General features: G+C 41.8%; 1 protein-coding gene across 8 annotated transcripts in view; it reads left to right on the plus strand.

Moving 5' to 3' along the window:
• The window catches only part of LOC102937851 (core histone macro-H2A.1), a 71,448-nt gene that overhangs the window by 42,614 nt on the left and 15,565 nt on the right, over positions 1-13,269 (plus strand). For 4 of the 8 annotated variants that reach the window (XM_007053576.3, XM_007053577.4, XM_043552816.1 and 1 more), the window contains exon 6: positions 11,229-11,328. In XM_007053576.3, the coding sequence (XP_007053638.1) occupies positions 11,229-11,328 (100 nt within the window). Of the gene's footprint in view, positions 1-11,228; positions 11,329-12,937; positions 13,029-13,269 lie in introns of all 8 variants that reach the window. The other 4 variants (XM_007053578.3, XM_007053579.4, XM_043552817.1 and 1 more) reach the window with 1 other exon arrangement.

Here is a 13,269-nt window from a genome sequence, read left to right on the forward strand (position 1 = left end):
CACTAATGCTTATAAGCATTTTGTGATGGAGACCATTCTTCCTTAAATATTGATTGATTTTAGTTTGTTTCAAGCAACCTTCCATTGCTCTGGGTGCTCTTACAAAAATGTGGTGCTTTGAATGTTTATATTGCAAACAGATTACGGTTACGGCCTCTTAGATATTAATTTTATTCACTGTAATAAGAACAAGCACTATAAATAATAAATAAGAATAACAGGCCCAAAAGATAACTACTTTTCCCTAAAATAGACCTATAATCAATAACCTTCAAATGACCCTTCTCCTCCCTGAATGCCTCTACAAGCACGTTCACTAGATCTGCAAATCTGGCCTGTGGCAAACTTAAGGGGAAGCAAGGAAGTAATCCTATGATACCTTAATGGGAAAAATCACTTTTCCTGGCTCCACATTTGGAGGAAGGAAAGGGTTTACTTGCAAGAACTGGCCTCTGTCACTGCAATATCCCCCAAAGATTTAATTACTGAGAACGTTGTAGCACACAGAGCAGGTTTGGGTACAGTCCATTTCTAAAACATATTGTTGATTTTGAACAAAATCTTTAAGCAGCCGTATTAAGCTCCACTTAAATTCAGAGGTTTTGAGAAATTGTGTTGCTGCCATTTTCCATGGGGGAAATCCCCCTTCATTTATTAAAACATGTAGATACCTAGTTATTAATGTTTTACAAACCTTAATCTAATAATCTAGTTGATTTTAAAATTACTGTGGCGGTCTACAAAAGATGCCCCTGTGGCAACCCAGGATTATTAAAATCTTCTATAAATTAACTAAAAGCACCGTTAGTTAATTTATAGAATATTTTAATAATCCTATTATAATATTATAATTAATTTAATTACATAATTTAATATAATATTATTATAATTTCATAATCCTGTTTGCACCAACACTTGTTTTTCTGGAATTGGTGACCAGTTGCTGGATTGGAAAACTTTAGTGGTAAGCATCTGGGTCTGGCTTTTCAAAGAGGCTTCAACTTCGCATGAAATAGGCCTCCCAGTTTTCTATGTGCAAATTAAATTGCTAGATAATTACTCAGTCCTTACTCAGGCAAAACACCAAAGAATTCAAAGGTAGTTTTGCCTGCAGTAAAGACTGAAAGGGTTGGCCAAATAATAATACTTAGCACTTCTGTGGCACTTAACATTTTCTAAGTACGCTTTAACTAATTCATCCAATTAAATGTTAACTAATTAGAGGCCTACCCAGTGTTGTGCACGTAAGTACAATTTGTGTCTCTTTTTAACAATGTGGTCCTTAGGGATCAGTCCTCTTCTCTTGCCTGATATACAAACTTGTATAATATGATGCATGCTTGCATATTGGGCAGTAAAATCGAGCCATTAGTCATCAGGATTTAATTCTCAATGAAAGCTTTCAATTTATATTGTAAATATGTGACAGATATATAACTGCACAATAAGTGCGTAATTCAACAAAAAGTGTCTAATTGCTGCACAGTAAAAAGGCAGCACAAGACTATGGATGATGGGTCTTTTGTAGGTGGATTTTTTATAGTTAAATTGGGACATACAATAATAACTAACATAAATGCATGAATACCAAGGGAACCCCAAAACTGAAAAACCAAAATGGTCTGGAGTTAATAAAAATGAGGGGAAAACCCACAGAAATCTGGGAACTAGCGAACAAAAAGAGTTAACTTTAAAATGAAACAAACAAATACGTTCAGGCCTCTATTACAATTTAAATCCAATATGGTCAGCTTTTTATTACAGTGCACACAAAGTTTTTTTCAGTATTGGTTTGGTTTGATTTAAAAAGAAAAAACAGCAGTTGCTTGTAGTCATACTCAAGACTCAAACTGGATTATGTGAAAAGTCAGTAACGAGATGTGTGAAATATTACTGGGTTCAAATTCTATTTGAAAGTCACTTTTCCACATTTCATTACAAAATAAAAAATGGGCCCATATTTGCACAAATGTTCAAGTATGCTAATTTTTGGAACTAAAATGGGCCCTTTTTTTGAGTGAAGATTGCTTACAGGTTAAAATTATGCAAACAATTATGCATTGGCAAGTTTTTAAAAGCAAAATTTATGTTTGTGTGCATAATCACATGAAATGAAATGGTGACAATTTTTGTTGGAAACTCCACAGCAAAAATTATAAATTTTGCACATCTCTAGGAATGACCTGTTGACTTTACTAGCATCTAGATCATACATTACACAAAACTAGTTGTCCAGTATATCGACACATTTATATTCTCTCTCAGTAAATTAACTCACACGCAGGAAGGAGATGTACAGTTAAAATTAACGTGGATTAAAATACAACAGACCAAATTTAGCAATCGGTGGAAGTAATCTCAGGGTCTCAATATACTTGATTACACTGAAATGTTATACTTCATAGGTCGGATCCAAAGCCCATTGAATTCAAAAGGAATCTTTCCATTGACTTCAGTGGGCTTTAGATCAGGGCTTACCTGAGTGAATGAAAAATTTCTTTCATTTTTTTTATCTCTAAATATTTGATAGAAATTTAGCATTAGCTCATATACATACTTGGGTGGCCTTCTGTACTTGCATAGTCAGACACTGAAAAAGACACTTTAGGTGCATGGATAGCACCATGCTAATCACATCTATAGGCATAATTATAATGTGTATATATCTGCTTGTTCTCACTGTTGTGCTCTATAAAAGGGATTAGGGAGATTACAAGTAAAAACATTATTGAATCCTATTTTTAAAACATTTGAGTTAATTTGATGCTTCACAACACTGGCTACAACTAGGGAACAGTGTAGCTAAGCACAGTTTTAAACTTCTCCACGCAGTTTTGTCAATGTGCTGTCTTCACTAGACTCTTGCTGTACCAGGGTGGGTATGTCAAGAGCAGAGTCTGACATTCCATGTTCAATTGTCCCAGACTACAGAGTAGTTTGTGATATAGATTAGAGACTCCCAAACTTACGCTCAGTAGTGAACAAACTGCACTAATAGTGTGTCACTGAGCACTTTTTTACAAATATGTTCTTACTGGTATGGTATTGTAACCTTAATTCTTCTTCGAGTAGTATACCTCGGGTGCTCTACTTCAGGTGTGCATGTGCCTCTCGAGCCCTTGATTGGAGATTTTCCATTAGCAGTATCCGATTGGTCTGTGCATGCACTCTACACTACCTCGTGCTGCACACCAAGGGTTTGTAGAGTTGCGTGGGCAAACCACCCTCAGCCCCTTCTCTACCACCTCGGCCTGAGACAAACCTTTTATAAGCTCAGCATGTTCTACAGTTGTTTTAGTTAGTTCAGTGTTTCTAGTTAGTGTAGAATTAATTAGATAGTAGTGAGGGTTTTGGGTTTTTTCGCCCTTTTTCCGGGGAGCCTATTTGGCCTGGCTGGGCATGCCTGGCTCACCAGGTTTCAAATGCTGCCTCTTGCCAGGAGGCTCTGCTGGTCAGTGACAGCCACTCGAAGTGTATCCATTGCTTTGGAGAGTCCCATATCTCCCAAAAGGGTAACTTTCGCCAACCTCTCAAATTTAGCGTAGAAGAATCGGGAGACCAAATGGAGGATGGAGCACTCCCTTTGACCTGCTTCTGAGTCAGGTCAGAAGACACCGCCCGCCGCCTCCCATACATCTGTGTCTGGACAGATCTAGCACCCCTTTGGCCTCAGCCCAGTCTCCCCGAAGAGGAGCTCTGTCTCCCACCAGAAGGAGTCAGCTGCCAAAAGGCCCTGATCTCCCAGTCACGTTATGGTGTCAGGGACTTTGACCTCTTGGCTCGGTACCATTGTGGCAAAGGACTCTTCCTCTGCTTCTGGTGGGACTGGAAGATCCCAGAGAGCTTCAGGGAGGCATTGCTCCAGCAGGCCTCCAGTACTGTCTGTGAAGGACAGGGAGGCCCAGGAAATACTCCTCTAGAATGGCTTCGTCTACGTCAGATTTACCATCAGTGCCTTCTCACTTGGCACCATAAGGACCAGGAAAATCAAAGTGCCAGACACCTTCAGGCCCAGCACCTACGTGCTCCAGATCAACGGTACTGTCCACTTCAACTGTTGCATTGGTACCGACTCACTCGGTACTGCAGGAATTCCATTACTCCAGGTACTTACTAGTTTTAGATGAGCTGGTCCTCAAAGAATCAATCCTGAAGCGCTTACATGAGAGGAAAGTGATCAGGAACAGTCAACATGGATTCACCAAGGGTAGGTCATGCCTGACTAATCTAATCGCCTTCTGTGATGAGATTACTGGTTCTGTGGATGAAGGGAAAGCAGTGGATGTATTGTTTCTTGACTTTAGCAAAGCTTTTGACACGGTCTCCCACAGTATTCTTGTCAGCAAGTTAAAGAAGTATGGGCTGGATGAATGCACTATAAGGTGGGTAGAAAGTTGGCTAGATTGTCGGGCTCAACGGGTAGTGATCAATGGCTCCATGTCTAGTTGGCAGCCGGTGTCAAGTGGAGTGCCCCAGGGGTCGGTCCTGGGGCCGGTTTTGTTCAATATCTTCATAAATGATCTGGAGGATGGTGTGGATTGCACTCTCAGCAAATTTGCAGATGACACTAAACTGGGAGGAGAGGTAGATACGCTGGAGGGCAGGGATAGGATACAGAGGGATCTAGACAAATTGGAGGATTGGGCCAAAAGAAATCTGATGAGGTTCAATAAGGATAAGTGCAGGGTCCTGCACTTAGGACAGAAAAACCAATGCACTGCTACAGACTAGAGACCGAATGGCTAGGCAGCAGTTCTGTGGAAAAGGACCTAGGGGTGACAGTGGACGAGAAGCTGGATATGAGTCAGCGGTGTGCCCTTGTTGCCAAGAAGGCCAATGGCATTTTGGGATGTATAAGTAGGGGCATAGCGAGCAGATCAAGGGACGTGATCGTTCCCCTCTATTCGACATTGGTGAGGCCTCATCTGGAGTACTGTGTCCAGTTTTGGGCCCCACACTACAAGGAGGACGTGGATAAATTGGAGAGAGTCCAGCGAAGGGCAACAAAAATGATTAGGGGTCTGGAACACATGACTTATGAGGAGAGGCTGAGGGAACTGGGATTGTTTAGTCTGCAGAAGAGAAGAATGAGGGGGGATTTGATAGCTGCTTTCAACTACCTGAGAGGTGGTTCCAGAGAGGATGGTTCTAGACTATTCTCAGTGGTGGAAGAGGACAGGACAAGGAGTAATGGTCTCAAGTTGCAGTGGGAGAGGTTTAGGTTAGATATTAGGAAAAACTTTTTCACTAGGAGGGTGGTGAAACACTGGAATGCGTTACCTAGGGAGGTGGTAGAATCTCCTTCCTTAGAAGTTTTTAAGGTCAGGCTTGACAAAGCCCTGGCTGGGATGATTTAGTTGGGGATTGGTCCTGCTTTGAGCAGGGGGTTGGATTAGATGACCTCCTGAGGTCCCTTCCAACCCTGATATTCTATGATTCTATGGAGTCCCCACTGTTTATGGGTGCCAAACAACTCTCTGTACCAAGATCCCGGTCTCCAGATTATCATTGTTCCTGGTACCACCAGATTCTCTGACTTTTTTCTCCTGCCCCTGCCCCCGCCCCCTGGAGAACATTGAGGAGAATGACTGAGACATTCAGTCAGTCTCCTCTTTATCAGTGCAGGGTTCTGCTCTGTTTCCAGGCAGGAACCCGTACTTTGACAAGGATCCTCAACCACAACAGGAATGGTGGGATCAGTCCTGAGTGTAATCCCCTCTTCTAGATGTCTCCCATCCCGAATGGCCATACTGGGATCTTTGGGCGGCATATTGGCAATAGTTTGCCAAACCTCCAGCTTCATTGCACTGAGAGGTTGGGGTCTCCTATACCATGCCCACAACACAAGGAGACCTTTGAACAATAGGAGACTAGGGTGGATATGGAGGCCTCAACTCCTGTTTCAGCCTTGTCTCTGGAAAAGGCAATCATGCCTCCGCTACCATTGATGGCCAGTGATTTTCGTCAGTTCCAGGACCTCACAAAAAGGGTGTCTGACACCCTTCAGATACCTCTTGAGGAGGTTAAAGACTCACAACACAGGCTCCTGGACATTTTGCAGTTGGCAGCACCCAGACGGGTTGCACTACCTGGTAATGGAGTGCTCCTCCATCCAATGAAGACTATGTGGCAAACTCTTGTCACCATCCCTGCAACTTGCAAATAGGTTGATAAGAAATATTATGTTCCTCCTGGGTACTCAGAATTTTTGTTCCCTCTCCTGTTTCCCTGGTAGTGGATGTTGTAAATTGGAGGGGCAAACTGCATTACTGTACATTACTTACAATAAGAACCAGAAGAGGTTAGATCTTTTTTGGTTGAAAGGCTTACTCATCTGCGACCCTCCAATTTCAGATCTCAAACTGTCTGGTGATCATGGCCAAGTATGACTTCGTGAATTACAAGAAGTTTGCTGCCTTTATTGAACATCTTCTATATGAGCATAGAGAACGCTTTCAGGCCGTCATCACGGAGGGTCAGTTATTAGCCAGAACCTCTCTCCAAGGGTCCTTAGATGCCACAGACACTGTCGCCAGATCCATCTCCACAGGGCTCAGGGTGTCATGGCTCCAGCTATCGAGGTTCCCGAGAGAGGATCAGAATACTTTTGAGGACGTCCCATTGCTTTTGGGGATTATAAATGAGTCCCGACACACACTGAAGGACTCGAGGGCCATGTTGAAGTCTTTGGATATATAAACTGCTAAGAACAAGAGATTTTTTTAGGTCTCTAACTGCTCAGAGATCATGCTTGGGCCAGTTGTCTGGATTTCACTGGACTGCCGAACCCACTAGAAATTGAGAAAGATTCCAGAGGAAGAGAGCTCCTCACCCTCCTTCACTGAGTACCCAGTCATCACAACAATTTTGACAGATCAGTCAAGGATTTAATTCTCCCTCACCTCTAGCTGGCAAGCTGCAAACTTCACTAACCTTCCCACTTTTGGAGACTGCCTTTCCCACTTCCAACAGGCTTGTCAGCGTATTACAACAGACAAGTGGGCCCTGAAGGTTATAACATTGGGCTATGCCGACCACTTTGTCTTTCCCTTCCCCGTCCGTCTTCACGACCCCTCTAATGAGACTATACTGAATCAAGAGGTGCATTCTCTCCTTCATTTAGGAGCGATAGCACCAGTCCCATCCCCTCACAGGTGGAAAAGTTTTTACTGGAAGTATTTTCTTATGCTCAAGGATGAAGGGTGGAGACCGATCTTAGATCTAAGATGACTGAACAAATTTGCGACGTCTCAGAAGTTAAGGATGGGACTCTGGCAGCTATAATTCCTTCTCTAGAGGCAGGAGATTGGTTTTCAGCCCTCAGCCTACAGGACACCTATTTTCATAAAGTGATTCACCCATTCACAAGAAATACACATGTTTTACTGTGGGCCAGGAGCATTTTCAATACTAGGTACTTCCCTTTGTCCTTTGTTCCCGAGAACTACAAGAGTGTTCTCAAAGGTTCTAGTGGTAGTAGCTGCTTTCCTTTGGCAAGAGTCGATTTTAGTTGTCCTGTATCTCAACAGCTGGGCCAATTTTACTCAAGGGCCAATTTTACAAAGCAGTGCTGACCTCCACCCAGGCAGCTCATGCTCTCTTCCAGGACTTGGGTCTCCAGCTGAATGTAAAAACAAACAAAAAAAAAACTTTTATCTTTGCTCTGGTACAGATAATGCAATTTATAGGGGTATACGTGGACTCATTAGCAACCAGAACCTTCCTTTCCATGGGCAGATTCATAACCTTGGCAAATCTGGTCGTGACAATTCAAGGAAATCCCTGATTCACAGTAAGGAACTGTTTACAGTTGTCAGCTTTCAGCTTGGTAACAAGATTTTACCTTTTGCTGCTTTCAGGGCTGCTTCTGAAGGATCTATTGCTCAACCAGAGACAGCTTGGACAAACAGGTCATGATTCCCCTCCAAATGAAGAACTCTCTAGACTGGTAGAAAAATCAGCTCCATGTCTGTACAGCCATCCCTTTCATCCACCCAGCTCCAACAGTAACTGTGACAGACACATCACTTTAGGGTGGGGAGCACACCTCCAAACCCTCACAACTCTGGGCAGATGATCACCTAAGGAAACCGGTCCCTCTGTCAACCTGTTGGAACTCAAAGCAGTCAGGAACGCCTGCCTTCAGTTGCTGCCACTCATCGGGGCAAATCAATGAGGATAGTGACAGGCAATGTGGCTTGAATGTTCTGCATCAACAAACAAGGAGGAGTAAGATCTCCTTCCATGTTCACCAAAGCTATCAAGTTATGGAACTGGTGTATAACCCATCAGATTCAGATCTCAGCCTTTTAGCTTCCTGAAGCCCAGAATATCACAGTTGATATGCTCAGCATGTGCTTCTCCCAGGACTATGAATGAGCATTGGAACTCAAATCCTTCATGGGGTATTCCAAAGGTAGAGACTTCCAGAGGTGGACCCATTCGCCACATTCAAAACCAAGAATTATCCCATTCTGCTCCAAAGGAGGCCTGGGTCACCATGCTTTGGGGGCTGCTTTTCTCCTTCTCTGTATGAAGGGCCTGTTCTCCAACACCACTAATACAAAGAGTGATTAACAGGATTAGACAGGACAAAGACAGGACTATCCTTATAGTACTGACCTGGTTGAGACAGGCTTGGTATCCTTCCCTATTTCACCCATGTGTCCAACTGGCGTTCAAGCTTCTTACCATCTCTCATCTGGTCTCCCAGGATGCAGATCACATGTTTCACCCAAGCCTAGGGGTTCTCTACCTCTGAGCATGGCTTCTAGATGGTTCACAGAATTAGAATCCACCTGCTCGATGGGAGAACAACAAGTATGACTAAACATTAGAAGGGAGTCAACTCGAATTAGTTCCTTTCAGAAATGGAAAAGATTCAACCGCTAATGTTACCATCACCATCTTGTGCCTGAATTCTCTTCGCTGTCAGCCATCTTGGATTACCTGCTGGCCTTGAAGAAATCAGTGTTATCAACTGGCTCTATTAGGGTTCGTATCACTGTGATATCAGCATTTCATCACCCACTAGAGGGGTTTTCCATATTTGCTCACCCTATGTCCTCAAGATTTATTAAGGGTTTAGGGAACCTCCGCCCCCAGGTTAAGGATCCTACTCCTACTTGGGATCTCAACCTGGTACTTAGATACCTCATACGACCTACATTTGAACCTATGGCAGCCTGCTCCTTGCTTCATTTATGAAGACAGCCTTTCTAATAACTATCACATTGGCTAGCAGGATTGGGGAGATTGGTGCCTGGCTGGCAGACCCTCCATTTATGGTATTTTTCAAGGACCAGGTCTCTTTATGGCTGCACCCAAAATTCTCACCTACAGTGTTATCAATTCACATCTTCACTGATCTATTCATATACCAGTATTTTCCCCAAAACTGCATAAAACTCAGCAGGAGACCTCCTTTCATACTTTAGATGTGAGGCAGGCATTGGCCTGTTATCTAGATTGGACCAAATAATTTCAGGAATCACCTAGACTGTTTGTCTCCATCACAGAGAGGCCCCAGGGGTCCATGATATCTATACAGAGGCTGGATCTCTGTGTGTATTGTCACTTGCTGCGATGAAGCTGGTGCTCTACCTCCCCAGTGGAGAACAGCACACTCTATCAGTTCAGGCAACTTCAGCAACTCTAGTCAACAACATTCCAGTGTCTGAAATATGCAGAGCTGCTACGTGGGCCTCAGTGCCTACTTTTTCTAAACACTGTTTTGGTCAACATCATCAGATCTGATGTGGTTTTTGGTTCTGCTGTACTGTCTTAAATCTTCGACTCAATTCCGAAGCTCCCTCCTCTCTGTGGTGATGCTGCGTGGGAATCACCTGAAGTGGAGCAACCATAGAGATGCTACTCTAAGAAAAAGAAGAGGTTACCTTTTGCAGTAGCTGTGGTTCTTTGAGATGTGTCCGCCTCTGGGTGTTCCGCTATTGACCCACCTTCCCTTCAACTTTGGATTGTCCTTTGTTGGGCGTTCAGATAGAGAAGGAACCGAGGGCGGTTCACCCGCGCACACTGCGGTGTGCGGCACAAGGTTGTATCAAGCTCATGTGGTGGCCGAATGGCCCTTGCTAATGGAAAACGTCCAGTCAAGGCTCAAGAGGCACATTGTGCATCGGCAGTGGAGCACCCATAGGGACTCACATCTCGAAGAACCACAGTTGTGGCACGAGGTGTATATTTCTTATTTGAGCATGACTTATGATTTAATGAACACTTTATATACCTTGCTGAAAATACGGTGCTATACATTAAAACTGTATTGCCTGAGATTCCACTTGATGGTTTCATTTTTAAAGAACTTGAGATATAAATGTGAGGTTTATCTCCCGATGCCTGTGCTAAATTGATTTCCATCACCCTGATACATACCAATGATAAATCCTCCTAATACTGATGGCTGTGGGGATGTCTAAACGACAGCCCTGTGCGGGTATAGTTCACAGGCTGCAGGCGGTTTATTTTCAGAAAAATATTTAACTAAAAGAAAAAGTAGCCTCCCTAAAACTATTCCACTGGATTGCAGCACAAGCATGCACCACAAACACCGCAAATGTACAGACAGAGCCTTATATTTACTTAGTGATGCTACTTCACCAGCCCTTCTACCAATATACTGCAGTCCTGGACAAATGAAAATTTAAGCTACTAAGATGCAGATCATGATGTCTGCTTCTGTGACTGAAAAGGAAACATGCCTTCTTTTTAAGATTGGCAGTGTCATTGGAAATAAATGCCCGTTTTCTCCAAAACATCTTCACACTTAATGGATTAAGCAGAGAAGGGGAGATCCATTAAAACCACGATGTACTCTGTTAAAAGTCTTGGCCTGTCTAAAGAATTCCTCACTCAAATTGATGCATAAGAAGTCATGAGAGTATCTTTGAGCCAGGAGTTCAAAGGGGAATAGTTTATCCTTTATCATGTCAGGAATTTCAAACAATTCTGAACATAAAACATACACTGTATAAGAGCAGAGCTCATTAACAAGAACATTGACTTCCTTTCCATATACAGAACAATGTTTGAGTCTTGTGTTTGAAATTGATTCTTTGTTGGACCAATAACCCCTTTTATGACCTGCACTTTATTTTGCATATTTATTTGCAGTGATGCTATCTCCATCTGTGTTGCAAAGCTTACTTTTCTGCAGCTTCTCCGATTTCCCAGCTGTCCTGTTATTTCCCACCTCATGCTTTTCTTTTCAGCTGAACCTTATTCACAGTGAAATCAGTAATTTAGCCGGCTTTGAGGTGGAGGCCATTATCAATCCTACCAATGCTGACATTGACCTTAAAGATGACCTAGGTAAATGGGGAATGGGTTGACGCAACTAATGGTCACATGAAAATTATGGAACCCAGAATTTATTCTCCTGGACTTCATGCATTAAAATAAAACTTCAAATTCTTAAGTGCTCAAGAAAGTAGAATCTAGAGAATTCAATTAAGAAGCATGATTTGCAACAAATCTAAATATTTGTGTATTAATTATTAGTGATTGTCGTCAAGTTGATTGCAATTAAAATAAGAAGTCATCTAAATTCCTTTCCATAATGCTCATAATTGACTGTTAGCTACTTTGAGGGGGGGTTCTTATGTGGATTCATTAAGAATTAAAATATTCTTTGTCAGGTTACTTTCAAAATAAGCAGTTTCTCCATTCTACCTGCAATCCCTTGTTTTCAAAGTAGACACAGAAATTCATAAAGAGGGATGATCAAATAATCCCCCAAATTGGCTTTCTGCCTTGATTTCATGTTTAATTCAATCAACTGGTTTGTATGTTTTCATTAGTCTTCAATTACCCCTCTCCATCACCTTCATATTCAGTTGAAAACCAGATTTTATAGCAGCATAAAACTTGAAAATATATTCCAGTGTACGGTGTATTGTTTTTATGGCTTCCACTCTGTTTCAAATAAAATATTACCCTTCAGCAGAAGTATGCCTACTAAAAAAAAGTACTGATCTAGATGCACTTCATGCAAAACTATTTTTAATATCTGTTGTATACCTGCTCTTTTTTATTACTTTTCAGATTTCCTTAATGGAACAGTAAATTTAATTCCATTTTCACTGCATTTTATACATGAATGTATGTGTGTAAATTACCAGGACAAAGATACAAGAAGGCTGAGTCTAAGTCAGTGTTCATCTAATTATATAAGTGTGTGTATATATGTGTGTGTGTATATATAATATTTATACTTCACTTGTTCAAACACTATCTTCTTTTAAAAAATAACCACACAAATAAATGGACTACCAGAGGGAAAATGTTACATCATGCACATATTTTTAAAAATATAAGAAACTTTTGAAATCTAACTTCATTAGATGGATAAAATGTGGATTTTTAAAAAAATACTCAGTTCTATTTTAAAAAGCAAATACCAGACAACTCTGCCTGAAACAATACTATTTTCTCCCGACATGAAGGTTACTTTCTTTTTAGAAGCTGACAACATGATGAAACTTGCAAATTTAAAAGCGACAGCAATGGTGGCAAAAAATGGAGAAACTAATTATTTTGTTTGACTTGATGATCCAGAATTTCTTTTTAAACAGATACCATATTTTAGTGTCATGCTCTGTGGGGTGCTGGTATTAGAGGTTTCTGCAAAGTGAAATGGGGTTTTTAGCTGGTTTTAAAACTTTCGAAATGATCTTATGTGATTGCTCTGACTTGTCATCCAAACGTTCATTTAACCATGTCATACTCAACATTCCTCCTCCTCTTCTCCACACACCCTTCTTTACACATACTTGCACACACCACTCAGAATACTCTCTCTTGGCACAAGGTTTGGAGATGTAAAGGTAGGAAAACATGGACGTTGGTACATGTGTAAATGTAGAGCCTGTCCTCGGTCTCTGTCCAACGTGGTTGATATACATTTGTTTACCTGTTGTAGTTGCAAGTTGTACAGGCTGACATTGCCACGATCGACAGTGATGCTGTCGTTCACCCGACAAACTCTGACTTCTACACCGGTGGTGAAGTAGGTAATGGAAAGTTCAGTGCTGCAGAGTTTGTATGTGTGTGCATGGTCAATCAGCAGCAACAAGCTTGTCCAAGCTATGCAGATCTGCATTACTTTCTCGCTTCCAGCAGTCCTGACTGATCTTAAAAACAAGCGAGTAAGTGCAAAGTCATTGGACAGCTCTGACTTGCATAGTCAGATCAGACTTCTAAAAGCAAAGTTATAGAATGCACAACCAAAATCAAAGTGCAAGAAACAGAGGT

This window comes from Chelonia mydas, chromosome 8 (genome assembly GCF_015237465.2).
Source record: "Chelonia mydas isolate rCheMyd1 chromosome 8, rCheMyd1.pri.v2, whole genome shotgun sequence".
Taxonomy (NCBI): domain Eukaryota; kingdom Metazoa; phylum Chordata; order Testudines; family Cheloniidae; genus Chelonia; species Chelonia mydas.